This window comes from Chrysemys picta, chromosome 1 (assembly GCF_011386835.1).
Source record: "Chrysemys picta bellii isolate R12L10 chromosome 1, ASM1138683v2, whole genome shotgun sequence".
Lineage (NCBI taxonomy): Eukaryota > Metazoa > Chordata > Testudines > Emydidae > Chrysemys > Chrysemys picta.
Genome location: NC_088791.1, coordinates 61237124 through 61264671, shown reverse-complemented (window position 1 = coordinate 61264671; position 27548 = coordinate 61237124). Strand labels below are relative to the sequence as shown.

General features: G+C 39.7%; 1 protein-coding gene across 6 annotated transcripts in view; it reads left to right on the top strand.

Moving 5' to 3' along the window:
* TAFA2 (TAFA chemokine like family member 2) overlaps nucleotides 1-27548 on the top strand; it is a 311638-nt gene that overhangs the window by 216606 nt on the left and 67484 nt on the right. For all 6 annotated transcript variants that reach the window (XM_065558034.1, XM_024108057.3, XM_065558044.1 and 3 more), the window contains one exon: nucleotides 18360-18466. In XM_065558034.1, the coding sequence (XP_065414106.1) occupies nucleotides 18361-18466 (106 nt within the window). In that variant the 5' untranslated portion in view covers nucleotide 18360. The remainder of the gene's footprint in view (nucleotides 1-18359; nucleotides 18467-27548) is intronic.

Genomic DNA, 27548 nt, shown 5'->3' with positions numbered 1-27548 from the left:
TAATTAATTGTGTTTCATAAGTGGAAAGTCTGTCTACACAGTACTTACAAATCTAGGTACCTCTTTGCTCAGGCAGTATAATATAGAACTTGTTGCATCCTTCCCTTGAATCAGGATCTGAGCATTTGTTTATACTGGCTCATGCTATGGATTGACCAGAGGACATGATGGAACAGTAACATTAATACACAGGAAATGTCAATTATTAAGGAAGACTGACAACACCCTTCCAACCAATTGATCTTAAAAGGGAATACACAGGCTTATGCAGACCTGATAGCTTTTAATCAACCTTTCTTGTAGAGATAGCCCTACTCACAAAGTTTTTATCTGGATCTGAACCTCCACAAGGTTTGTGGGTCTTTGATCTGAGGTTTTGGAATGGACCCATCTCTAATTTCTAGGTCCTATATCTAAAAGTCACACCCACCTGTGCATATGTACCTCAATCCATGTTTCAACTTAAACTAGAACATAAGAATGATAATAAAAATTAATAAAATTTCATATTTGTACAGCCCTCTAAATCTCCAAAACACTTTTCAGACAGTAATTACGCCTTACAGAAACCCTGTGAAGTAGAAAAAACCTATTCTGAGGCCCATAGAGTGAGAGGAACTTGTCTAATACCCTATATGATCCAACTTCACCTATTCCTCACAAAAAGAGTGTTTCTGAAACAAAACAAACATGGGAAGTATCTTATTTATCTTTTGCCTCTCAAGAAAAGTCATTAGAGCTGAGCAAAGAATTACTATTTGATGAGGTTATTCTCCCTTTCTGCTTGCAAAATAACCAAGAGCACATAAGTTTCCTTAAATCTATTAACAGATTACTGCTTTGACTATTTGCCTCTTTTCCCCACTTCCATTGTTTCCTCGGCTATAGTCGCTGTTCATCTATGTGCTGTTTGGGATCACTAGTGACTTCCAGACTCCGATCTTGGGCATTATAAGATTAATTATTTCTGGGAAGATCCAATAAAAATGCAAGCTTTGAAGATGTCATTAGTCCCATTTTACGTGTAAAGAGGTGCTTATGTACTTTTCAAGTAGATCTATGCTCATGCCCTTCTATTTTTACAACTTGAATTGACATCACCTAAAATTTTATCTCGACTTGGGTGCACGTTGGCAGCCAAAATACCACTGAAAAATTTATACCAGAAGAAAATGACTTTATGATTTCATGGCTATTGTATTATTTTAGAGAATTACTCCTAGAATTGTGTCCCTGGGAGTTCACCATTATAGCTTCCAGTCAGACAAAACTGCAGATTTCTCTTAATACTTTTTGTTTGTGGCAGTGAAAACAGTATAGTGTGAATATATCTTTCTGTGATTATAATGGAGGAGCCACAACAATGAAAGTGATAATCTAGTCTCCTATAAAAACCTTATTTAATCAGTAAGGGTAAACCACTACCCTATTTCTTGTAACACATTCTGTACTAGTGCATTGTGCAGGGAATTGGCTGCACCATTCACATTATGATTAAAAACTGCTAAAAATTCATGTCTGTGCTCTTTTCAGACATGTCTTTATTATAGAGACACTTTTATATCTTGATTATTCCATTTATCTTAACAGGTTTTCATTTAAAGTATGAATTTCCTGTAATAAGTACTTCTCGTATTTCATGCTGCAGTTTCAGACTCGCTTGTTGGCTAACTTATCTTGACCTTGAAAGTTCAGTTTGGGAAAAATCCCACTCTCTCTCCTTCCTCCAACATGTGTCACTCTCACTTGCCTTGTGCAAATTCTTACTATACCCAGTTGGGCATTTAGGTTAATAAGACATGAACGACAATGATGTGAGTGAATTTATCATTGTTAATATCGCTATTAAGAATACATTTCCTTGCAGCATCGGTACATAATTTGGATAAGGAAGTACAAAACTTAAAATATTAACTTTCGTTATTATTTTAAAGCAAACATTGGGAAAAAATTATTAACTTGCATTTTTATCTGCAGTTCTCTCAATAATCTGGACTACACATTGAATCAACAAAATAAATTTAGTTATGATGCATGAACTTCTTCATCAGGGATCTTAAAAAATAAACAGTGGAGAAGAAAGTCAGGGTATACAAATGGACAGGGAAATCAGGAGACAGGAAGTGGAGAAGTCGATAAGAGATCATGTAACTTTTGTGGACAAAAGGTTGGAAAACAGCGTGGAGAAGGCCATTAAATAAAAGGGTCTAAAAGACTTGGTGACAGTCAATAAAGTGGAGTCTAATTGACAGCACACCTATTCATATGTTCAGTGTAAAAGTGCCAGGAAGAGTAACAAGTTTCAGCCACTTACTGGTTATAGTAAACAGCAAAAAGGTGAATATAGGCCATAATTTAAAAAGGGACAAGTGACTAACTTTAAGCACTTAAGTAGTCCCAGTGCTGAATCAGGGTCATATTGCATAGCCCAATGGAGATATTTATCAAAATATTAACCTGTTGAAAGATAAATTAGAAATTGTATTTGTCGTCTACTCTTTGGGGCCTGTGGCAGCATCCCAGGCAGAGGGTTTGTTTGAGGGATTCTTTAAAAACAAACAGAAAAGTTCTTCGAACATTTATATTATATCTCCCTACCCACACACACCTTCCCGGTCAAACTGAACCACAACTTCCAGCTGGCAGTGGCTGCATACCATGTGAGTAGAAGTATCGCCAATCACAAGTGTTCAAAAATCTTGATTCAAAATCACAAGCTTATCTGAAGAAAAAAGAGAGTTTAAAATAATGAACATTGGGGTTTTTTAATTTGCCTCTTGGTGTTTGAGCCTTGAGTGTCCATATTTTCAAGCTTTTCTCTAAAACCAAGAGGAAAAATTAAAACTGTGATTGTCACATATCCACTAGACTCCAAAGGAGCTTTAAGAAAAACACCAAATATTCCAAGACTTGAGATAAAATCGCAGGAGTTGACAATGTTGGAGTAGGTAAGTGAAATTGAGGCACTGCTATTGAAAAGTCACAATAGCAATTTACACAAGGAGCAATAGATGAGTAGCAAGCGTCTTTTGTTGCCTCAACGGGACTAAAGACTCTTGTCTCCTGTGCCTCTCTGACAATGAAACGTAGAATTGTTCATCTGAACCATGCTTCTTGAAGCTGGAAACTGAATAATGTTGGATTAAAATTACACTGAAACCTATAGGATCAACTGACATAAGAGGTAAGTTGTATCATTTTGGTTTAGATTCTAGATATATGTGATGCAGATTATATGTTCCTCTCAAATTGTTCCTTCCTTCAATTTTTGAAGCTTACAATGATCTTGCACTATTATACCAATGTGTAATGAACTGTTGGTGGCAGTATCATATCTAAACAATTTAATAATAGTCTGGCAAACACAGTAATTTCTTCTGGTGGTGAGTGGCAGTGCAATATCTACATCATTTCAGAGTGTTTTGTGAATGCAAAGGTGTGAAAATATCATAGCAGTTTCTCTTATTAGATGATGCATACAATATTATACCTGTCTACTTTCTACTAAATTGAAATCCTCTTACTAAATTTAAATCTGGATTTAAAAATAAACATTACTGTGAACATTTCTGTCTTACTGTCTATCTTCAGAAGTCTTGGAAATGTATTGCTATTTCATTTATGGCTCTTCTTATGTCATATTAGCTAATTATCACTATTATTGAAATGCACTCTTTAAGTCTTGCACATTTGAAAATTAATGCTCTTTTGGTATACGAGAAACAATGTATTTTTTAAGGACAGCAGTAGAAGAATTCTGTTAAACTCTAGAACTTTCATAGGCTGCCAAATTAGATGCTGTGATACTTACAGAAAGCAAAATAGGCATTACTTGGCTTAGTTCCTAGACTGCACCAATTAATTGTTATAAAATGAAACATTGAAAATTCAAAAATAACCCTGTCTATTCTCTAGTATAACAGACACTGGATACAATCCACTTTACCTGAAACAAAATACATAGAATCCTAGACAGCCTTGTGTCTAATGTCAGTGATATGTGATTGATTAAAAAAAATAAGTCTCTTTAATAAACAAATACAAATGAATGTAAATAAGATTTTTGTTCCATTGAGCTTCAATAACAATGCAAATATAAAGATTATTAGAAGCAGTTAATCCTGTGTAAATGTGGTAACATCTGAAAATTTTCTCAGCCGAAGCTGTATTAAGGAACACACCCAAATTTTGGGCAAGATTCTAATATATACTAATTTACTCCCACTTTAAGGGCCCTTTACACTGCCAGAGTGGGACAAAGGGGCGTTAGTGTAACTGTGGCCTTTATTCTGTGAAACATATTTATAGAAAGGTACTTGGGCTCAGTTCTCACTTTTCATCCTACTGCATCTCTCTGAAAAGTGTAACCTGTTGTTAAGCTACCTTTGACAGCAGCCTCGATGCCTACCTTATAGCCTACAATATTCTGCCATTCTTCTAAAAGTGTGAATCCACCCATCATAAACTTTTGGGATGGTGGATCCTCAACTGGATGGCTTAACTAAAATATGTATTTTTCCTGCTTATTACACTGTCTGAAAAGGACAGATATGGAGTCAGGACAGGACCAGATGCTGATAACTTTATAATAAACTGAACCTTCCTCCATCAGTTGGGCTCTTGTAGAGTAAAGTGCTACTCACTGTGAGTAAGAATGTTAGAAACTGGCAGAGAAACTTGTATCATCAGTTTCTGTGTAAAAAGAGATAGAAAGGGAGAACTTACCTGAAGAGATTCACTCTGTGTTGGAGAATGCTGAGACACATATGCTGCACTTCGTAGTGTAAATTATGGTCCTTGGTGATAGGACTGTACCGCAGAGGGTAACTGTTCCCTGGTTCCTTCAAGTGGCCAGGCCACCCCTCTGTTGTGCTATGGTGTCTTGTTAGGAACAAAGGGGTTAAAGCGTGGAAGTGGGAGTCAGAAGGTCTGGTTTCTGATGTTAATTATTTTAAGGAATTCCTGTGTTAATGTGGGCAAGTCACCTATGATCTAGTTTTCAGAGGTGCTGAGTACCTGAAGCTCCCACTGATTTCAATAGCAGCTACAGGTATTAAGCAGCCTCTCTTTTGCTTCAGCTTCTCCATGGGTAAATGCAGATAGTTTTTCCCCCTTCCCTCAAAAGGTTCTTATGAGCATTAATTAATGTAGGCAAGGTATTTGTAAGGTTCCCTGATCAAAAAGACTCTAGAAGTGCACTTTTTGTCCTGATCAGTTAATAAAAATTTGGGGTTCTGTGGGTTGTTTCCATTAAGAGGAGAAATTGATGATGGATGGAGCTAGGTATCTTTGATGCAATCCTGTTTGCTTACCAAAAAAAAAAAAATGTCCAAAGTTCTGTTTTCCTGAGCACAGGAGGAATCACACAACAGAAGATAGTTTTTTAGTTCAGAGTTCCAAGCATCTTTCAGCCAGCACTCTGCCCAAAAAGCTCTCTCTGGGTTTTTCTCAGAGCCACACTTTCAGTGCTTGTTCAGGGTGTTTCCTTGATGCTCCTCCTCTGTGTCTGTTTCTGTGGTGTTTCTCACTGCTTCTCTCTTTCATACATATCCCTCAACTAAAATTATACCCAGTGAAACCCCTCTGCCCACATATGCCTTGTATGTACCTGTGTTTTGGGCAATGACATGAGCCTATGTTTTGGGTGGAGACTGCTACCTGTTTCAGCTACCTGGGTTCCATAAAGGAGCTTAATCGTTTTTTATATTTTTCTAAATTAAGGCTTGAACACTCAGAGACCATTGACTGGCTCAAGACTATTTAGCTGTCTCCAAATGTAGCCTTACTAGTCTTGCACATGTTCAATTGCTGTATATAATGAAGGGTGCCTGTTCTACTTACCTGTTTGAATAAAATATAGCCCAACCCATTGTAATAATTCATAAATATATTGTGGCAGCTGCACAACAGGGAAATGCTGTTTTATACACAGTTCTTTCCCGTGCAAACCCTGTGCTCCTTTTTGCATGGGATCTCTTAAGTTTTTCTCATCCCAAGTCAGAAAGGAGAGACCCTTATATGGTCTTTAGGAAATGTAAATTAGAACTGACTTTAAAAAAAACATATGTGCTTACGCTCCTTTAGAGTTGATATCAGTAGGGACCTTTGCAGCTAAATCAGAGAGCCAAGTGTAACATACAGTAAGTAGAAAATTTGTGTGACACTCCCTGGAGGACTTTGGATCCAGCAGTCAATAAGGATGAGGACAAATACAAATTGAGGATGGCACAGATACTTTGCTATTTGTAGTGTTAAGAGCTTGAATCACTCACTTTTTGGTGGTATTTATAATTTTCAGAGAACTCATCCTCTCTACCTCACCAGTTCCCAGAGCTCTGCTCTCCTCAGACAAACCCTTTTTAAACCTATCGGGGACCCCAGCACATCTTTCTGCCCTTTGGCTTGGGTCCCAATGCCACAATTTTCAACTCTCATAATTGCTAGGGCAGGCACTGTGACAGAGCCCTAGATGAAAGTTAGGGCACCAGAGCTAATAATTAACTTCCAGGGCTGCTGTCATTCCTGAAAAAAACGAGTTATAGATAGAGATGTTAGAAAATTCAGTGAAGTTACAAGAAAGAAAGGAGATGGGTTTCAGTCTGACACTTTAACCACCCCACTCAGTCTCCTCATGCAAACCCTGACTGTTAGGATCTGTCCCTGTTCCTAGAAATTCAGTGCATGGATTACTCCGATCCTTTCATGCAGTCTTTTCAATTGCAGCTGATTATTAATATATATTCGTAACTGCTTCAGAATGCTGTAGGAGGGGACACAGAGAGAGAAGATTGCAGGATCTTGTGGCATATAGCACGATTTTCAGGAAACTGTTGTATTACATTCTGTGTCAGAGGTGAGGTACTATGCACAGACAAAAAATGTGTAATAACGCCTTTCACTTCATTGACAGCCCTACTAGAACATGCTGCAATACTGCTGTATTGATAACTCTGGTGTATAGTTATGCTGTTGATTTGAGAATTCATTGTGTGTATTATACACACACAAATATGTTAAAAAAATTATTCCAGTTACAAAGTCAAACACTCAAAAGTTAGGAAATGCCAATTTTAAGACTGCCTATTCAACCATAATTCCCCCAAAGGTCCTCTTTAAGTGTGCATTCTGAGCACTGAAAGAGGAAGGTGTCTTGTATGAAAAATAGCACATGATCACTAATTAAAGACTGGTTTCAGAGTAGCAGCCGTGTTAGTCTGTATCCGCAAAAAGAACAGGAGTACTTGTGGCACTTTAGAGACTAACAAATTTATTAGAGCATAAGCTTTCGTGGGCTACAAGAAGTGGGCTGTAGCCCACGAAAACTTATGCTCTAATAAATTTGTTAGTCTCTAAAGTGCCACAAGTACTCCTGTTCTTTTTAATTAAAGACTGTATTATTATGATGAACACGCACCAGATCCTGAATTATGGTTTCAAGGGCAACTGAAAATCTGGTATATCTGAACTTTTTGAGTGATTGGTTTTGCAACCTAAATAACATTCTTTTAACAAAGGCTTTTTGTGTGTAATTTCCTAGTTTTGTTTTTTTGTTTTTAAAGAAAAAGGTAAAACCAAATCCTGTTATGTGCAGCTGTAACAAATAACCCGCTCTGCATCACGAATCTCCAGGATGGTTGAATCCTGACCTGGCAGCACTGCAGTACAGGCTGCTAGTACTTGAGCTTATAGGACTTGACAATTTTAGCTGGCAGCAGGAGAAGGCTGTTTACCAAGGAGGAGTGTGTTAACACCTTATGGTGGATCTATGGGGTAGTTGGGGGATTCTAGCCCATCTTTCTCTTTCTTCCCCCACCCCCATTAGAGTTGGGAGAGCTTCCGCTCAATGCAGTCCCTCTGGAGCAGTGATAAATGGTCCACTGGGGCCATGTGCTGGGTCTAGGTGGGGCAGCCTGACCTTGCTGTCTTCTGACACCCTCTACTCTAGCAGCTCCCTGGTGATACCAATGTAATGTGTATTGCTACAGCTACTTTAGTCACGAGAGCATGAGACCAGTTTTGGAATGTTCAGTAATTTTGCCATACCGCCATTTGCTATTGAAAAACATACTCCTAATTGAAAGTGTGACCAAAAATTCATGGGAGTCATGTATGAAAACAGAGGAGTTCAACAATGATTGCATTTGGCAAAAGTGCACATATCTGTTGACAGTTCTAATCCTCGTGAAAAAGAGAGCAGAATTGAATATAAGTTCCTCTGCTGCCCCAGTTACAAACAGAGACCTACCAAAATGTTGCTATGAAGGACAAAGATCTTCAGAAGAGCAGAATTTAATCTTTAGTCAGGAAAGATCATTTAGCAGAATTGTAGCCGCACATGTAGCTTTATCATCACTAATTGAAAAGGTGTAAAAGTCTAAAAATTGCTTCCCTGATGTGGTGTGAAAGAGATTATGGATGGGAACAGAGCCATCTGAATTTAAATCTATGAGAGCTCACTCTTTCAGTACCTTTATTTCAAACTTAAATCCTATTGTTTTTTCTGGTCTTATCTTAAACAATTTTAATTAATTCCTGCAAGTGAAGAGCTTGTGTTTTCTGTGGGTGGCCTCTTTAGGAAAATAACATACCTGCCCATCTTGTTGTTTGTGTGTGTTTCTACTGTTTCCTGGGTGCCGTGTTTCCATGATGTCATTGCTAGCAAGGGGCGAAAAAAAATCCTTGGTGAGAATAGAAAGATTTTCAATTTGAAACAAGAGTGATGGAAAAGGGAGTGAGTTATAAACAAACTGAGGGAGTGTTAATAACTGAATAACCACCCACGTTCAATCGCATTGCTCTAATTCAGCAAAGAAAGGTACAAAGCTATCTTAGTAATGAATGATCCCACAGACACAAGATAACTATCTCTTGGGGTCATCTTAAACATTACAGAATGGGAATTGGAGGCATATTTTAAAGAAATGAAAGGATAAGAGAAAGCATAGTTGTCCCGATCAATCAGATCTAACCAAAAATGATAGCTGGCTGGCTTTTTCAGTGATATCTTATTACAAACAAGGTCTTAGCTGATTTATCTGTACTTATGGTTTTTAATTTTGTCTTTTGTTAAATTGGAATGATAAATTTGACTTGCTTAAACTGAGAATTTAAATGCTAGAATCATAGCTCAGGTTGGTAGAGTTCTGTCACTATATTACCACCATGTAGATATTTGAATGTTATTTGGTCTTAAGATCTCCTGCTTAATGTGTCCTGCTCAAAACATAGGGATTCTTGAACAATTGTTAGTTTTGAGCATCCTGAAATGTGTGGGGTATTTTACAGAAACCAGTGTAGACACAGTACCTGCTCAGAAAAGCTTTCAGTTTAAAATCAGACATGACACTGCAGCTAAAGATAATAAAAGGCCAGGAAGGGGAGAGGCAGGACACTAGTACCATAATAAAGGCATGTGATTACTTGGTTCAGGCATACACGCATCTTGATGGTTCTGAAATATATGTAATTTTAATATCTAAATGTATTAACTAGAATTGGTTGGGGAATTTTCAGCAAAAGTGTTTTTAATCGGAAAATGCTATTTCATTGAAATATTTCACGGGCATGTGTCAATTTTGATGAAATTTTGTATGTAAAAATTTTGAAATGATTTGAATTGAAATAAAGTATTTTGTTTTGACTTTCTTGCTTGTTTCAGTCTGACTTTCAGTTTGCTTTGGTCTGACTCTTATTTTTTTAACTTTTAAAAACATTTCATTAATGTTGATTTTACATTATACATGTGTGTATTATAATATTTCAACATTATCAAAATGACTCGGGTCGAAAGAAAATTTCAAAATGTCAGAATTTCCTATGGGACCAGCTCTAATATTAACTCATTTGTGGGTGACATTACAGAAATGGGCCTTTAGGAGATTTTGAAGAGGCAAGGAAGATGGCATGTTGAACAGGTTTGAAAGTGTGTCCATTATAAGGGGCCGCATGGGTGGCAGAGGGTGAGTGGGAGAAGGAAACAAAGAGGGCATTGAGATTGGTTTTATTGGTGAAGCAAAGAGGGATCATGAAATAAGACAAGGCTTTAGCTATTAGAGCTGTGAGAATAATGGGGTTTTTTGGTTCTCTGGGAATTCCAAATTAAAAAAAAAAATCATTTTGTGTTGAATTGAAAACAGGATTTTTTCAAAACATCATTTAAAATCCTTTTGGAATGAATGATACATTTTGTTTGACATGGAAGAAAACATTTCATTTTGATTTCCAGCATTTTTAAATGTTTATATTAAAAATAAAATTAAATGGAATTTTGAAATGAAAATTTATTTTGAATTGAAAAAATCAAGACATTTTGATTTTTTCTAGGTTTGTTTTCAATCTAAACAAGCCAGCAAAATCTAAACAAATTCACAAAATGTTTCAGTATCACCAAAGCTGCATTTTACACTGAAAGAATGTTTCAATCGAAAAAGTTTGGCCAACTATGCTAGTTATAGGCAAGATCTGAATGATGTGGTAAGGCAAGCATAAAAAGGTAATAGTTCTAGTTGGAGTCACCAAAAAAATACCTGAAAGTACTCAAATTGTCAAGTAAAACTAGTGTGTGACATTATTTATTTTTGTATAATTTCAAAGGAACCTAACACTGTGGTGTGTACATATCAGGTCATTAGTGGAGACCATCTGTCCTTTTTCTTCATGTAAGATATCTCACAGAAATATGTGGGTACTTTTTTGTAATGAAGGTAAAATGACCTAAAAGTAACAGTATCATAACAGATCTGTTTATAGTTTATCTGTTTGTTTATGGTTTATGGTTTTGGAACAAATCAGAAACGTACAAAAGGGAAACATATTAACAATGATGAAGACATTAACATCTCCTCTGAAAGCTTAACTCTGCCACTGCTGTGGCCTTTATGAAATCACAATAGACTTAGAGTTTCAAGTCGCAATGAGACATGTTATTCAAAGCCCAGTGAGCCATTTTCCTTTTTCTCCAGTTCATCCTTCGAAGGTTTAGTGAGATATGAATAAAGAAAATTTAAATAACCATCTGCAAAAGGATCAAGTGAAAGATAAAAGCAAATACTGTTGCAGTGATGATTAAGTGAATAGTACCCTCTACAACCTAAAATCCCTAAAGCACAGAAATTGAGAGAGAAAGAGTTTAAAATGGCATAATAATACCAGAGAAAATTATGTGAATTGGAGCCTAAGCATTTTCTAATGCTGAATGCTTAACTGTGAGAGCTTATTATACAAGAGTCTGGAAAATCAATGGCCAAATTAAACATGTGGAGTACTGTAGATACGTAAATATTTTGTAATGCTTTATGTTAGGTACTTATAAGTACAATACAATAAAAGCTTGGATGTACTATGAGGCTAGAACCAGTAGCGTTAATTTTATACTTTGATTTTTTTGACTTATAAGGGTACAGAATGAATTTACTCCCGACCCCCACAAGACCCTCCATATATATAACTAGAGCTCTGTTGTCTGGATATTCTGTAATGAAACAGCATTGCTATGTCAGATGAAACATTACTTTGCATGGCTTGCTGAACTGATATGGAAAACAGTGATTAAACACACAATTAAATTTGTGTTGTCTGAGTTGCAGCTGGCTGGAATGACAGTACACTTTTTGTTTACTCTTCTCTGTTTTCTTTATTGCTTTTGGTTAGGTGTCATGTCTGAAAATTTATGAGGTTGAAAATTGCAATCAGTCATGTCCATAAAGAACTGGTGTTAATTTGGAAGCACTGGAGAGGAATGTTGATAGTGGTCAAGAAAGAAGGCCGTTCATCAGTATCATATCAATTGTAAAGGCAGTATCAGCACAACTCGAAATATCTTGTTAGGAAAAAAAAAACTTCCCCATAAATTTCTGTGGATCACCAGGAGGTTTTAGTTATGAGATTCCTGTTAAAGTTGTAGAGAGTCAGGTGTAAAAAGTGAATTTCTTTGGAAATTTTAAAGGACCATGTTTATCAGATTTTCAGTACAGTACTATAAATGTAAATAGCACACCCAAGCAGTCTGAGATACTGTGGGCACATATCATTACTTGTATTTACTCATTTCTCTTGTATACCAGTTATTGGGCAATTAATTGAACTATGCTAAGATAGTTGTTTTAGAAGTTGCATGTTTTCACATTTTCTTGCTTCAATATTTGGAATTTCTGCATTTTCTGTGTTTTTCATACCTGCTTGTTCTCACTAGTGCTTACTCTCTTATGCTCTAATTCAGGAAAGCATTTAAGCACATGCTTAAATCAATCCCTCTTGTGGACAGCACATGCTTAACATTAAATATTTGCTGAAGACCCATTGTCACGATATGATTTAAGTACTTACTTACAGTTAAGCACATACTTAAATGCTGTCTTGAGAAGGGTTGTTGTCATGTATCCGGCTCTTAATAGCATGCTAATTTTTTTCATGTTTTCTTTATGGAAGTGTCTCTAAAAGTTCTGTGTTGCTGTCACTTGTGCAGCTAGACTGATGGTAACCATGTTCACAGAGCTTATGCAGATGAGCCAGCAGTGTTTTAACCATTTCTGAATAAGATATTTCTGAATGGCAGTGCACTAAACACCCTACAGGTACTTGTTCTTTCTACTATAAAAGTAACCCTCTGGTAAAGGATCACTTTGCAAAAACAATACCTTTGCTTTGTATATTGAGATTTCCTCTGTGACTCCCGTGCTACGTTTCCTAGTTTTACCAAGCTAAGTGCCCATTTTCTTTCTTTTCTTACCCATCTAGATCAAACAAAGTAGCTTACGAGAATAGACCTGTATTTTTTCCCAGCTTCATTTCAGAATCAGAATGCACTTTGTGTCTGTTATAGGCTGTGATGTATGAAGCAGAAAGAAGATTGATTTTCACAAGCTACCTTGTACCTGAAGTAATGAGAGTGGCAAATTATTTGTTCACTGAGCAAACATGACAGGAATGGCATAGAGGGAATTTATATATATATATTCAAACACATAGGGGTCACACAGGTGTTACTTTTACAAAGTGACCTTAGTTACCAGAGGGACACTTTTAAATCTGCATTAGTTTACAGAAGAAAGGCTGAATAAAGCTGCACTGCTAATAAATAATGTAAGAGTCAACATAATGCAGAACGTAATTTAAACTGCTTCATTGTTTGTGTACAAGAACTTAAGCCCCAGGGCCATTCCTACTGGTCATCTAGGACTTTTTAGAAATAGCAAATACTTTTTCTTTTACAGTCACTATTTTAAGAGAATTCTGGTCTGTAATATGCTGTCAGTGGAAGATTTTAATCCTTGAACACTAAATCAGCGTTTAATGGGGAAGCAGACACGTTTCTTCTATGTGTAAACATTCTCAGTGTGTACTTAGGCCATGTGACATCCTCAGGGCATGAGAAAGGGACTTGTCTTCAAAAGGCAGCTGGATCTGAAAGGCACTGAAAATTTACAGGTGTGTGAAACATGAACTAATTAATATTAAGATGCTTCATGGATGCCAGGTTATGTAAATAACTATTAATGAGAGAAATGGATAGAGATCTTTTATTTCTATTTAAGCTGTTAAAAGGGAAAAAAAATAAAGTTATTATTTTCTTATATTCTTTTGCTGCAGTAAGGATTGCATATGGTTGCACTTCACTTACAATAGGAAACCCAGGACAGTTTAATACTGGCCTACATGGCTAGAAGATGCTGTAATTCCCAGGTAATTGCCCTTTACTTGTGAGTTGTTAGAAGGGTTCTTGATCTTGAATTCACCAGTATGGGCTGAGCAAAAGGAAAACTTGTGAGCTTGTGAGTGCCAGAAAGGAGCTGAACACATCAATTACTCACCCAGGTATTAGGAGCATTTCTAGGGTACTCACACAGGTTTGCCACATCCATCTTCTGATGGGCCCCATCAGGTTATGAAGCAGTGGAGAGGGTCACCGACTCTATTTCTACACAAGTTTGTATGTTCTCATGACAACTTCTTTGATGAGCTGTGGAGACCAACCTCAGAGATTCTAGAGACAACACTGTGTTCTCGAGATTCCCTGTGCAATCTTAGCTTGATTTGCACCCTGAGAAAAAGACATGCAACTGCTAAGATACTTCTAGCACAATTACTTAAGGTGTTCTAGGATTGGGCCATAGTATGGTGTGTTAGTGTGCTACTGGTGTACATATTAGTGGAAATATTTATTTTAAACCAAGTGCGGCAAATTAATACCAGTATTCATCAGATAATGGTGTTAGTGAAGAACTGGTCACAGTGCAATCATCTCCCACCCTCCCACTGTCGAAGAGGGTTATGTTGTTGATGTTTCTTTTTTGTTTCAGTTGGGTATGTGCCTGGAGTCTAGGGACAGCCCATGCTTCCCTTCCCCTGCCTACTGATGCTCTGAAAAATAAACTCAAAAGGGCCATTCTTACTATTCATTTTCTTGGTTGATATGTTGAGACTGCATTGTTTCTAATTAAAAAAATGTTGAAAATGTTCCGGTCAGCAGCTTTCAATTAGAAACAATCAATACTTTCTTTCACGTGGAATTTTGAAATTTAATTCCATTTCAGAATGAAACTTTTCCTGTAAACTTGATGTTCTGGTTTTTGAATTTCTAGCTGATATAACACAACATCACTGGAGTCTGGCAGTAGATGGTACCATGGTTTCTGAAAGGGGTCTCAGAAAAAGAATAAAGCAGGAGAGTGCCTAAGAGGAAAAACCGTTCAGGTTAATAGCTGCAGTTTGTTTATGTAGTTCTGCATCTTCCCTCATAAAGTTTGCAAATAACTTTTTCAGACCTCATTTGTTCTATTGACATAGCCTATTATGTTTGTATATAACAACAGTGTGACAAATAGAAGTATTGGTAATGGACTGATTTTTACTTCTGGGACCCAATCACCTGACTTGGTCAGAGTTACAAAAAGGTTAATAGCCCTGTTTCAAGGCTGCGGTCAATATTTTCTGGCTCCATTGGCTACTTCATGTTGCACCTTAGGCTGTTTTGGAAAACAAATATATAACCAAAAGTAACCATCACAGACTAATACAGCCAAATGATGATAAAAAAACTATACACAGACATACCTAGGATCGGGTTCAAGGTGTCTAAGTCGTTAACTAACCTCTCAAGATTGTCTGAATAGATGATCACCTTTTCTCAGAACCATCCCTTTCACAATAACCTGTGTTTGCTGCTCTGGTCTGTTGTCCTTGGCAGTGTCTAGGTGGGTATATGTTATTTCTGTAAGCACATGAATACTGCCAGTAGCATTCTGGCTGTTCTCAAGAAATAGAGAGCCAGTATTCTTGTAGTAGATATATCTCTCTGGCAGCCTTGTGGAAAGAGGGTGGGTGCCGCTCTTGTCTCAGAATCCAAAGCATAGCTAGATATCTGTGGGGGTGCCTTATGGGTGTGGGTGCGTGTAAAAGTAGTCCAAACAAAAAGTCAGTATACTTCCGCAGCCCACAGAAGGTGAAGTCCAAGGCCTTTGGAAGGCAAGGGAAAAAAGAAAAACAGAAAATAATGTGCTCTTCTCCTTTCTGAGAGGGCTTGGTCAGCCTAGCCTCTCAGGCTGTTTCCCCAGTCAGCAGCTCCTGCTTCCAGGTTCAGGTATGCCCGTGACCTCCGCAGAGCTGCAGATCAAGCTGAGCAACAGAGCTACCAGGCCAATAACCTTCCTGCTGCCTTGCAGTGCACCAGGCTCCAAAGACTCCCAGCTTGCTTCTGCTCCAGCCTTGCCTGAGCCATGTCCCATATTGTCCTTGCCCTGCACAAGCTTCGTTCCAGCCTTGTCATTGTTAGCATGACAGGGGAGTTGCCACTTAGTTAATATGTCAAAGCTGAAAATTCTTTGTGTGTGTGTGCAGGACGGCCCTTTTTGGGGATTGGTAGGTCAATGGGGCTGACGATTTCTAGGTCATCACAGTCCCACGTGCAAGGCTAGCAGCAGGGAAGGCGTGTGTCTTTTTAACCTTCTCCTCCTGTTACCTGCCATGAGGGGCTCCTGTTTACAGGCAGACTGGTTTTCCCCCTCCTCTTTGCCTCTCTCTGTTGCTATTTTCTCAAGTCCTAGCTCTGTGTCTGCCACCTGCAGAGCAAGTGGAGAGGATCTGGCAACATCAGAGAATGCAGGGAGGGGGGGGGGGTAGCATTAGACCCCACTTGGCTTAATGGTTCAAATCCCCTTAGAGTGAGACTTGGTGTGGATGGGAGGTAGACTTCAATTTAATGGAATTTTGATTGGCACCAGCATCCCAACAGGTGCGGTGGAGGACTGGGAGTGAAAGAAGTAATTTCTCTACTGTTCACATAGATGGCTATAAATCAACATTGTGAACATATATCTTTGTTTACATTTTTTAATTCTTTTTTTAGAATGACAATAATTAATTTCCCTTCAGTTCTGGGCACTTCAGAAACCTGTAGCCGATGGCGAATAAACAAGTAGCATTCCGAAAGAACAGGAACATCAGTGCAAATAGGAGCAAACTGATGTCAGAAATGCAGTGTGGTTCATAGCGTAGTGTGATTAATAATCTTAGTAGCAATCAGTTAGACGTTCAGGTGCACAGGCTATTAGCTATTAACTGGATATTGCACTCCCCTAGCTCTGTGTTACTCCCCTACACAACCCAGAGGAACACACCTTGTATAGTAAATATCTTTACTTCTGTTAAAGAGCAACACTAATGTGCAGGGTCCTGGTATGGAGAGACCTGTGCAGCGGTATGGAGAAACTGAAGAAATTGGGATTGCTCTTAAGAGGAAATAGATATGGAACTTAACCATCTAATGCTTAATTCTGACTGACAGCATAGACTGCTTTTTCATAGCACTTGTGGTTGTCAGGGTAGTGCTGTGCATGAACAGAGCGAGAGAGAAAGAGGGTAGAGTCTTTTTAATATTGGCTTCTTATGAATGCAATAGGGGAGAACTGTAGAAATTGCACAACAGTACTGAAGCAGTACAGATTTTTCTGCTCTGAAGCAAAAGGCAGCCTAGCGCCAGGCATTGTCAAATAGTAATAATTTTATTAAAATGGTCAAGTTTGCAGCTTTTTCAATGTAAATGGTATGGAATAGGCATCATTGTCCTCTTGACCTATCAGCAGAAATATGACTATCCTGCAGAAATGTTTCTTAGCCAGCTCTCTAGGGTCTTCCATGGAGAGCGAAAAGCGAGAGCAGGTTTCATTATAATACATCTCACCACCCTCTGCAGAACTTTAATTCTCTAGCCTTAGAGCCAGAGCTACTATGCTTGTTCTTTGGCACCTGGCGACCTACTTTGCATGGAGTTGCACTGATATAATCAATGCTCAACCTTGCATTTCATCATCGTGTCTCAGTGCCATCAGGTACTGCTGTAAAGTCACAATGAATGAATCACAATGCAACATCAAGTATCAGAGGGGTAGCTGTGTTAGTCTAAATCTGTAAAAAGCAACAGAGGGTCCTGTGGCACCTTTAAGACTAACAGAAGTACTGGGAGCATAAGCTTTCGTGGGTAAGAACCTCACTTCTTCAGATGCAAGTAATGGAAATCTCCAGAAGCAGGTAGGAGATTTCCTGCCTCTGGAGATTTCCATTACTTGCATCTGAAGAAGTGAGGTTCTCACCCACGAAAGCTTATGCTCCCAATACTTCTGTTAGTCTTAAAGGTGCCACAGGACCCTCTGTTGCTTAATGCAACATCAGTATCTCACTGATTACTTTGTGACTTTCTGCAACTTTCTCTGATACAGTATCTCCTGTCTATTCTTGTCCATTGGCATAGACAAGGAATGATATTGGTGAATCCCATGTGTTTGGCTAAGCCCTTCAGCTACTGCCTCGCGTGTATCAAGCACCATGGGGACTTCTCATGTGATGGGGGTGCTGCATTTGCTGGTACTCTGATCAAATCCATCATCCTGACTTGTATGCAGGGCTTCAAAGAGTTGCAGGTGGCCTTAAAGCCATACACGAAATATCATTGCAGTAGAGTCAGAGGGCCAAATCAACCTTGGCTAATTCATGATGATGCAGATGGCGAGGCCTGCTCCGGCAAGACCTGCTGCACCCCAGCATGAATTCACACTGGGGAGAATTGGTTGGGTTTCTATTGATGCCTTCCCTTGGGAGGCTTCTCTGTTGGAGGGGCTCCAATGATGTTCATCTGGTACAGGGCTCAAATATTCTCTGAGTCCTATGGTCCTTCTGTATCAGGAAGGGGAAATATTGGCAGGGAAGGGAGGGGAAGATTACATTGATGCAGTCTATGCTGAGCCTTTTCTATGGCTCAAAGGATTCAGACTTCAGGGTGGTCAATCAAGCACCTTTTACAAGCATCAAATTCAGTTTACAATGGTAAAAAGAAAAAAATGTTTAAACACTTTTATCTTTATTTTCAGGATGAATAAGAGATACTTACAGAAAGCAACAAAAGGAAAACTGCTAATAATAATATTTGTTGTAACACTGTGGGGGAAATTAGCATCTGGGGCAAACCACCACAAAGGTAAGAAATTCTGCTCTATTTGAGTTTATTGTAGAACATGTAACCTCCATCAAAAGACTCAGAATTGTCCAGCTTATTGGCCCCATGTCACTTTTTCTATGCTGATTTGCTTCTCAAGGTAGCTAGTCCACAAATCAGTGTTGAGAGAAGTTTTCAATGAGCAGGGATATTTTAATGTCTTGAGGATTACTCCCATGTGAATTTAAGTATTCTAATTCAATTGTTGTGAATGTCTGACTTTAGCAACTATTCTGTCATTTTGTTATCTAAGATGGTAAAGTTGAAAAATTGAAAAATTGAGTAAACGCATAAAGAAGCTTCCTTCATAAAAATAGATACATCAGACAGAACGTGTAAGTGCTGTAGATGAGTTCTTGAAATTAACCTCATAAAAAACAATCTTCAGTACCATGTATTCTGCTATTGCATGCAAATTATCTGATAAGAGCAACTTCCTGGAGAGTGTGCACTGAACATTATTGTCTATTTCCTCAATAATAAGAATAATAAAAAGCTGGGGGAGACTCCTGTTTTCCAGTTTCCCACTCTCCCTGTGCATGCTAGCACTTGGACACTGGTGTTGTAACAGCATTTCTAGTAACTTTGGCTATATCAGCCTCCTTTCCTTCTGGCAGTTCTAGCCTCTAATCTATATATAGATAAGGCTTGACAGTTCCTGGCAGCTTATAAATATCTCTTCTTTTTTATTCCTGTTTTATGGCTGGGGCCCCAATCCAAGGAACCACTTCCCTTTACTTATGAATTAATGTGAGACAACTTCCTGTTCTTTCCATAATCAAATTGAACTTCAGAAGCCAACTGCAGCCTTTGCAGTACAATATGATTTTGAAGTTCACATCTCCCCCTGCAGTGTCTGCACATTGGCAATTTGTCTTCTGATTCCAGTTCAGAATAAACTAGGAAGGCATGAGTAAACGAAATGTGGGAGATGAGTGTCACTGAGAGTTATGAGTTAAGTAGTAGGGAGTGACATAATAAGGAAAATCATTACATTTCTATATTAAAGTTTATTTTTATAATGATTTTTGTGTGAAGAGGATTCTATGATAAAATATTACCTATATCTAGCAGTCAGATTTTTGTTTTTGTTTTTTGTTTGCTCTGTGGATATATTTTCCTTCATAATTGATTGAATATTTTAGGATGCAAAGACATTTTCCACCCAATCTCTTTAGTTTTAAATGTAGTTGTGGCCAAAAGAAATTCTGACGTGGTTCAGCAAACCATTGAAGCTGGGGTCTTGCCTTGTTGGAGCTATGTTCAAAACTTCATATGGTTGTGTTAGCTCCTGATTCAGCCAAAATCCAGTTTAAACTGTGCTGAAATGTGATTGTTACTGTTGCTGAAAGATCCTTGTATTAAGTGTCTGTCTTACTTATAAATCAGCTTTATTTTTTATAAAAAAACTTTTTCAAAGACCACATTGGGAATTACTGCCATGTAATTGAGAGGAAATGCTGGGCCACTAAGTTCAACTTTTCAGATATATGCCTACAAATGAGATCGTAACAAGGGCTATTTCTTTTCTGGGCCACACTTGGTATTCTGAATCCCAGACTTAGTGCAGAGAGAACTGGAAAAAAATTGATTTTGATGTTTTTAGTTTACAAATGTGGGGGGGGGGGGGAAGCAAGGTTATTCTGTGTTCATGTAGCTTAACAAAAGCTTTCTTTTTTACAACTGCAACTTTACAGCAAATAATGTGAAGGAGAGGTTTTGAGCTTGTGGGGGAAAACTAAAAAGAAGAAACGTGACTGAAGTATTTCATCTAGCAAGCTGTCTACTTTGCATGAAGATTTTTTGGTTGTGAATTTAGTACACATGCAGAGAAGCTACATTGCATATATATGGGGAGATTTCAAAGGTACAAATAAGAATCAGGCACTCAAGTCACATTGACTTTCAGTAGAAATTGTGTTCCTAACTTCTCTTTGGGCCTTTGAAAATTGCCCCCGTGGTCTATACTTGGGAGGAGCTTAAGGAGTACCCTAGAAGGACTTCTTAGTTCTTGTGTTCTTATGATACCATTCACTTTAGAATACAGTTTCCAAATATGGATTAATACAATCGTTACTTCAGTCATGATTGCCTGTTGCATCATTAATCTTCATTTAAAGAAGTTCCTAATAACATATTGACATGCCAGACCTTAATTACTTTGAAAGAGCCTCTGCAGTCTATTAGATCAATAATCTACATTTTCAAAAAAAGTCTTTACATTTCTATTGCCTTAGCCATATTAAGGTCCAATTCTTAAACCCATTTATTTTTCTGAAAGCTACTGTAAAACAAAGAAAACATTAATCCACACAAGATGGTTTAAAAAATATTTTGCGGTAAACACTGAATACAGTAGAGTTGTGAACAGCTGATTCTGAGAACTCAACAGTTAGCCTTCTTGCACCTAAGAATTTAAGGGGTATGGCAGACATGAGAAACTCTAATTCAGTACCAAGACAAGGGCACAGGGCAGAGTATCCATGGCCAATTTCTTAGGCACAACTGCCAACCATGTTTCTTGAGCCTGCAGCAGCCAAGGTTAGAACCCAGAATTTCAGACTCCTACTGTTCAGCACAAGATCAATGATGTTCTATGACCTGCACTCTGTCAAGATGTCCAAATTGACCTGGATTACTGAAATCTGTCTTGAAGATACTGCTGTACCAATGTTGCTTCAGTTAATTATTACAGGGTACTTAGCACACTATCCCCTGAGTGAATAAGGTAGAACACGGAGTTATTATGCTCTATGCATCAGACCTCAAGTACAAGACAGGCTCAATTGCAAAAACAAAAGCCACCCCAAACACCCCACCCCCCTTGTGCATCCATCAATTGTATGAATCTAGGGATGACCCCAATATTGACACTCTTCTTATCTACAGACCACCTAACAGGAGTGGGTAGAGTAGCACTTCTGTTATGATCTTTCCTTTCAGAGGGCTGTGGTGCATAGTTTCATCTGGATAGGTCTTGCCTCTGGAGACCTTTACACTTAGTCCTATCCATAATGTTATTCAACATATTTGTAAGCCCCTATGGGTGATCATGATCTTTAGTGCCTGCTGTAGAAGACAACACCAAGCTCTGAATGCCTACTAACCTCACTGTGTTCAGAACTAAATGCAAAGCTCGCTTTTTGACTTAGCTTTCTCTCACGAAGCTTGTGCTCTCCCTCTCACACATTCATGTGCACACACACATGCTACCTATTGGGAAGAAAGCGCCTGCGTGCTGGAACCAGGAATATTATTTCTTTTTAAATACTAGGGAGACATTCATACTATGGGGATGAGTGCCTTATCAGAACCTCGACCCACAGGGGGCTGTGAATCAGTACACAGAATTAGATACCTTTTGTGCTGCAAGAGCTACACACGAGAAGGCAAGTAAATAATGGCGTATCAGTCTTAAAAGGACACTGGCAAGGTTACTAGCCTAAAAACTGATATACCTGGAAAGTAGCTCTAACAGGAAGATTTTTATCTAGAGAAATCCGTAAAGGTATTTTATTTTTAAACTGGTACTGATCCTCCTTCCCCTCAGCCCCTGCAGAACAAACAAATGTGCAAATATATAGTGTTCACTGATAGAAATGGCAGGCAGACATCAGTTCAGCATCAGTGGCTGCCTGCTATCTCTATCAGAAGGAACATGCACTGATGTGCTGAACATCAAATCACATCCCATTTTTAAGGTTTCAAGCAAGAGGAATGATCATCTTGGAAAAGTATATTGACATGCCCTTGTAGATACTCTTTTTTAGATAAGAGCACTGCTGAAGTACAACCATTTCTAAGCCTAAAATCTAGGCAGAGTCCCTAAAACTAGAATTTTTGGGGGGTTTTGTTTATTTGTGCCATATCCTTAACATTACTCAAGTTTTTGTGTATGTTGATAAAATATAAATGCCCCAAAGTAATTTCACTAAAGAAATAAAGCATACTTTTGAGATCTGAGTGCAATCTAATGAACCACCAAGTACAAAAACCAAACTTTCTATTGCATTTTAAATTCTTGGACAAAATGAACAGTTATCCAAAAACATCACTAATAGTAAATGTCTCTGCTTGTCAGAATAAATTTGTTACTAAATCAAAAAATACTCAAGATAGATAATGAAGTAACAGAGTCTCTTTGGACTTACTAGATGAATCTGAAGTGTTCAATGACTGAGAGACTATTTTATTTGAAAAAAGTAAATGAAATTACTCAGCTCACGCCTATATATTAGATCAAATACAAACATGTTTTTAATTGATATTTTTAAAGTATAATCATGCTCCTGATTTAACTTTCCCTGTTGTACTAAGATTTAAAGGGAACTTAAATCAGTGTGACAGATTTCAGAGTGGTAGCTGTGTTAGTCTGAATCAGCAAAAAGAATGAGGAGTACTTGTGGCACCTTAGAGACTAACACATTTATTTGGACATAAGCGTTCGTGGGCTAAAACCCACTTCATCAGATGCATGCAGTGGAAAATACAGTAGGAAGATATATATACACAGAGAACATGAAAAAATGGGTGTTGCCATACCAGCTCTAATGAGACTAATCAATTAAGGTGGGATATTATCAGCAGGAGAAAAAAAAACTTTTGTAGTGATAATCAGGATGGCCCATTTCCAACAGTTGACAAGGTGTGAGTGACAGTAGGGAGAAAATTAGCATGGGGAAATAGTTTTACTTTGTGTAATGACCCATCCACTTCCAATCTTTATTCAAGCCCAATTTAATGGTGTCCACTTTGCAAATTAATTCTAATTCAGCAGTTTCTCATTGGAGTCTGTTTTTGAAATTTTTTTGTTGGAGTATTGCGACTTTTAGGTCTGTAATTGAGTGACCAGGGAGGTTGAAGTGTTCTCTGACTGGTTTTTGAATGTTATAATTCTTGACGTCTGATTTGTGTCCATTTATTCTTTTGCGTAGAGACTGTCCGGTTTGGACAATGTACATGGCAGAGGGGCATTGCTGGCACATGATGGCATATATCACATTGGTAGATGTGCAGGTGAACGAGCCTCTGATGGTGTAGCTGATGTGATTAGGTCCTGTGATGGTGTCCCTTGAATAGATATTCAGGGGTTGGCAACGGGCTTTGTTGCAAGAATAGGTTCCTGGGTTAGTGTTTTTGTTGTGTGGTGTGTGGGTGCTGAGAACCCACTGGCAGCTCCCCTTTAACTCCCCCCCATCTTTACTAGCACCTCCCGTCCGCCAGCGGGCCCCGCAGAGCATCACCTCCCCCTCCTTTCCCCTGCCTCCTACCCGCCGTGAACAGCATGCAGGAGGCTGGGAGGGAATGGGGAGGAGCAAGGATGTGGTGCACTCAGGGGAGGGGTTGGAACTGGGCAGGAAGAGGCGGGATGGGGGCAGAGCAGGGGTGGGAAGGGGCAGGGCCTGGGACACAGCTGGGGGTCGAGCACCCCCCGGCACTTTGGAAAATCGATGCCTGTGCTCAGGGGTGTGCATTTTTCACACACCTGAGTGACATAGTTATACTGATATAGGTCTGTAGTGTAGACCTGACCTAAAAGTAGAAATTTTGCCCAAGGGAAAAGGCTGCTGCACCAACAAAGGGCTAAATTCTAAGACACAGCCCACATCAGTGGCAGCTCCTAGAGGCACTGTGCCAGATTCACTTGCACGCTTCAACTGCTTTATGTTGCTCTGGTGATGTAAAGCATCCTTAAACCTGGCATAACCCACCACTTAAGCCATATTAACAGCAGCTTTGCATCACTGGAGCAGCTCAAAGTAGCCAGAGTATATCAGTGAATTTGATAGGCACAATGCAAGGAGGGCACGGGGCAGTGCACACAGCTATAGCCATTGTTACACCTTTTAACAAGGTAGAGTATTGACTCTCCCCATGACAACTCATCTCTGCTTCCTAGGGCCGGGCTGCAGGGTCTGGCTGAATCATGGCCTTGTCCTTCCCTGATCCAATGGGGTTTTAGTGCCACCGTAGGCACTAAAGTTCTCCTGTGGAATGCTGGAAGCAAAGGCCTAAGATTATATCTAGCCTCTCCACAAGGTAGGGCTAAAGGTGTCTCCAGCTCTTCCTACAGGACTAGACACAATCTCGCCCATTTTGGCCTCTTGTATCTGCTTTAAAATTCTTTAGTTGTAAAGAGATTTATCATTAAAAAAGTTGGAGTGCTCAAAATAAATTAATACAGTCCCCAAACTACGTCTGATTAAATTATATCATGCCTCCTTCAGAATCTGCAGCTTTTTAGCCCAACTGTCCAAAAAAGCAAACAAAAGTCCCCATACATTACTCATAAGTTGTTTCAGGGCAAATAGCAATTTATAATCCATTTGTGATGGGGAATACAAACCCTGCACCGGGCAAGAAGGAGCTAAAGAGCAGCTTTAGGCCCAGGCAGCCCCTCCTGCTGCACCTCTGAGGCATGACAATCTCGGAGAAGGAGCATTAAAAAGGGTGAAGCTCAGTTTAGAGGGCCTCAGTGTGGGGAGGCAGATGGAGCTCTCACCCTCAGCTCCCACAGAACCACAGCAGAGAGCCCAAGATACACCTTTGGCTGCCTCTGAGAACAGAGCAATAAGATAGAGAAGCTGGTGCTGCTCTTTATTTCTGTTTCTTTAGTTTCTTTTCCTTTGTTCCTTTAAGGACTCAGGTGAGGGGCTTGAGCCCAGGGCAGACCCCTGCTGAGAATGAGTCCCCTGAGGAGAAGGTGAGTTGATGGAGGAAGTAGCCCAGAGAAAAAGCAAGAAGTCTGATCACAGAGACCCGTAACCACTTGCTACAAGGGTCCCTGGGCTGGAGCCCATGATAAAGGCGGAGACTGGGTTCCCCTGTGGCCTCACAAAGTACTAGCAGGAAAACTCTGGACCTAAGAGGTCTGAAGGACTATTTTCCCACAGTATGTGAACAGAAGGCTGACAGTCTAGATGGAGAGTGTAGCTCCCTGATGTTTAGATGAGTCCTCGGATCCTGCGAGGGCCACAACCCTTGAGTTTGCAGGGTTCTGATGTGTGCCCTGCAACCCAGGGACAAGGCATCTGTGACCCAAGTGAGCATTGGTTGAAGAAAAACAAAGGGATAAACATTCTGAGGGTCTGTCCACCAGTCCAGAGAGAACAAAATTGCCTCTGCAAATCACGCTGGCCAGATAATGTCGATGGGACATACACCAACACTAGCTATCCCTGAGGCCTTCTGAGGCTTAGTCTCACATGTTGTACTAAGTAGATATATGCTGCCGTATCCCCAGAAGTCAGAGGCAAGTGTGCACTGTGGTAACAGGATGTGCTTTTAGATCCAAGACCAGGTCTTGGAGCATTTGGAACGTTGACTGGGGTAGAAATGCTCTGTTTTTTGTAGCATCTAGGAGTGCTACAATAAACTCTCCTATTTACACAAGTTTTAGAATTGATTTGTCCAGACTAAGTAATCACCCCAGTGGATTGAAGGTGGACTGAATGATAGCAATGCTGGATAGTATTTGAGACTCAGATTGGACTCTCACAAAGCCGGTTGCCAGGGAGAGGAATACCTGGATTTCCAATCTCCTCAGATACACAGCTACAGGTGCTATGAACTTTGTGAAAACACGAGGGGTAACTGAGAAGCTGAATGGAAATACTGTGAAATGGTAGTGGGTCAAGGCCGGCGCTTCCATTTAGGTAACCTAGGCGGTCGCCTAGGGTGACAGGATTTGCGGGGGGGGCGGCATTTTGCCGTCCTTAGCGGCAATTCGACGGCGAGGGGTCCTTCTGCGCTCCGGGTCTTCAGCGACAATTCTGCGGCAGGTCCTTCACTCGCTCCGGGACCTGCAGCCGAAGTGCCCTGAAGACCGGGAGCGTGGAAGGACACCACCCACCGCAGAATTGCCGACGACAACCGGGAGCGCGGAAGGACCCCTGCCTAGGGCGCCAAAAACCCTGGCACTGCTCCTGTAGTGGGTTCCATTCACTATAACCGGAGAAACTTCCAGTGTTCTGGACAGATTGCTATATGGAAGTAAGCATCCTTTAAATCAAGGGCAGCATACCAGTCACCCTGTTCCAGGGAAGGAATAATGGAAGCTACAGTAACCATGTGGAACTTTATTTCCTTCAGGTACTTGTGTAATTCTTAGATCCTTTTGCTTTGGGAATAAAAACCTTTCCCCCTACGGAATAAAGGAACTTCCTCTATGGCTCCTATTAGAAGGAGAGATTAGATCTCCCATGGAAGAATGGTCTCATTAGAGTGGTCCCCAAAAAGGGATGGAAAAGTGGGATGATAACAGGGGATAGAAACAAATTGAAGGGAATATCCCAGATCCAATGTGACATGAATCCAAGCACAAAGGAAGTAGGATAGATGATTGGCAAAGATATGGGTCAGAGCAGATTGGTCTGTAAGTACTGCTATGCTGCCCTAAACAAATCCATCAAAATGCATGTTTAGACTGGGCTGCTGATTGACAGGAACTTGCTGTCACAGACTGGGGGGGGGGGGGGTGCTGATCTCAGTGCAACCTCGAAGAAGTCAACTCAGACAGCAGAGGGGAGATCCTAGCAGGGAAAGGGACACTACATGATTGTGGTGGGCCCCATGTTTACACATGCTATTGCCCCTTGCAACGTGCCCACTGCTGTGACATCCATAGACCCCAAGGCTCCAATTTAGGGTAAGCTTCCTGCCTGGTATGGGATACAAAAGACCCCACTTCCAAATCCAACAAAGATAATTCTGAAGCCTGCAATACCAATAGAGCTGCAGAACCCGTGTGGACGGGAGATAGGCAAGTCTAACCTGGAGATGGTGATACTGCGGATATTAATGGTGGCTTGCCCCTGGAATGTACTGGCTTCCTAGCTATTGGAAGCATCATCAATACCACATGTTTTTGCATGGCTTGTGTAGGAACTACAATGCCAGTACCAGCTGAAACCCTTCCTGCACCTCCAGGGACACTAGTACCCAAAGTTTAAGCAATTCTCTGCAGCAGTGTATGTCTTCAGTGTTGTTGGCATTGGAATTGCGTCTTCAGTTTGGCATATAGGAGCTTTCAGGACTCCACCTCAATGGACCTGACACAGATTCT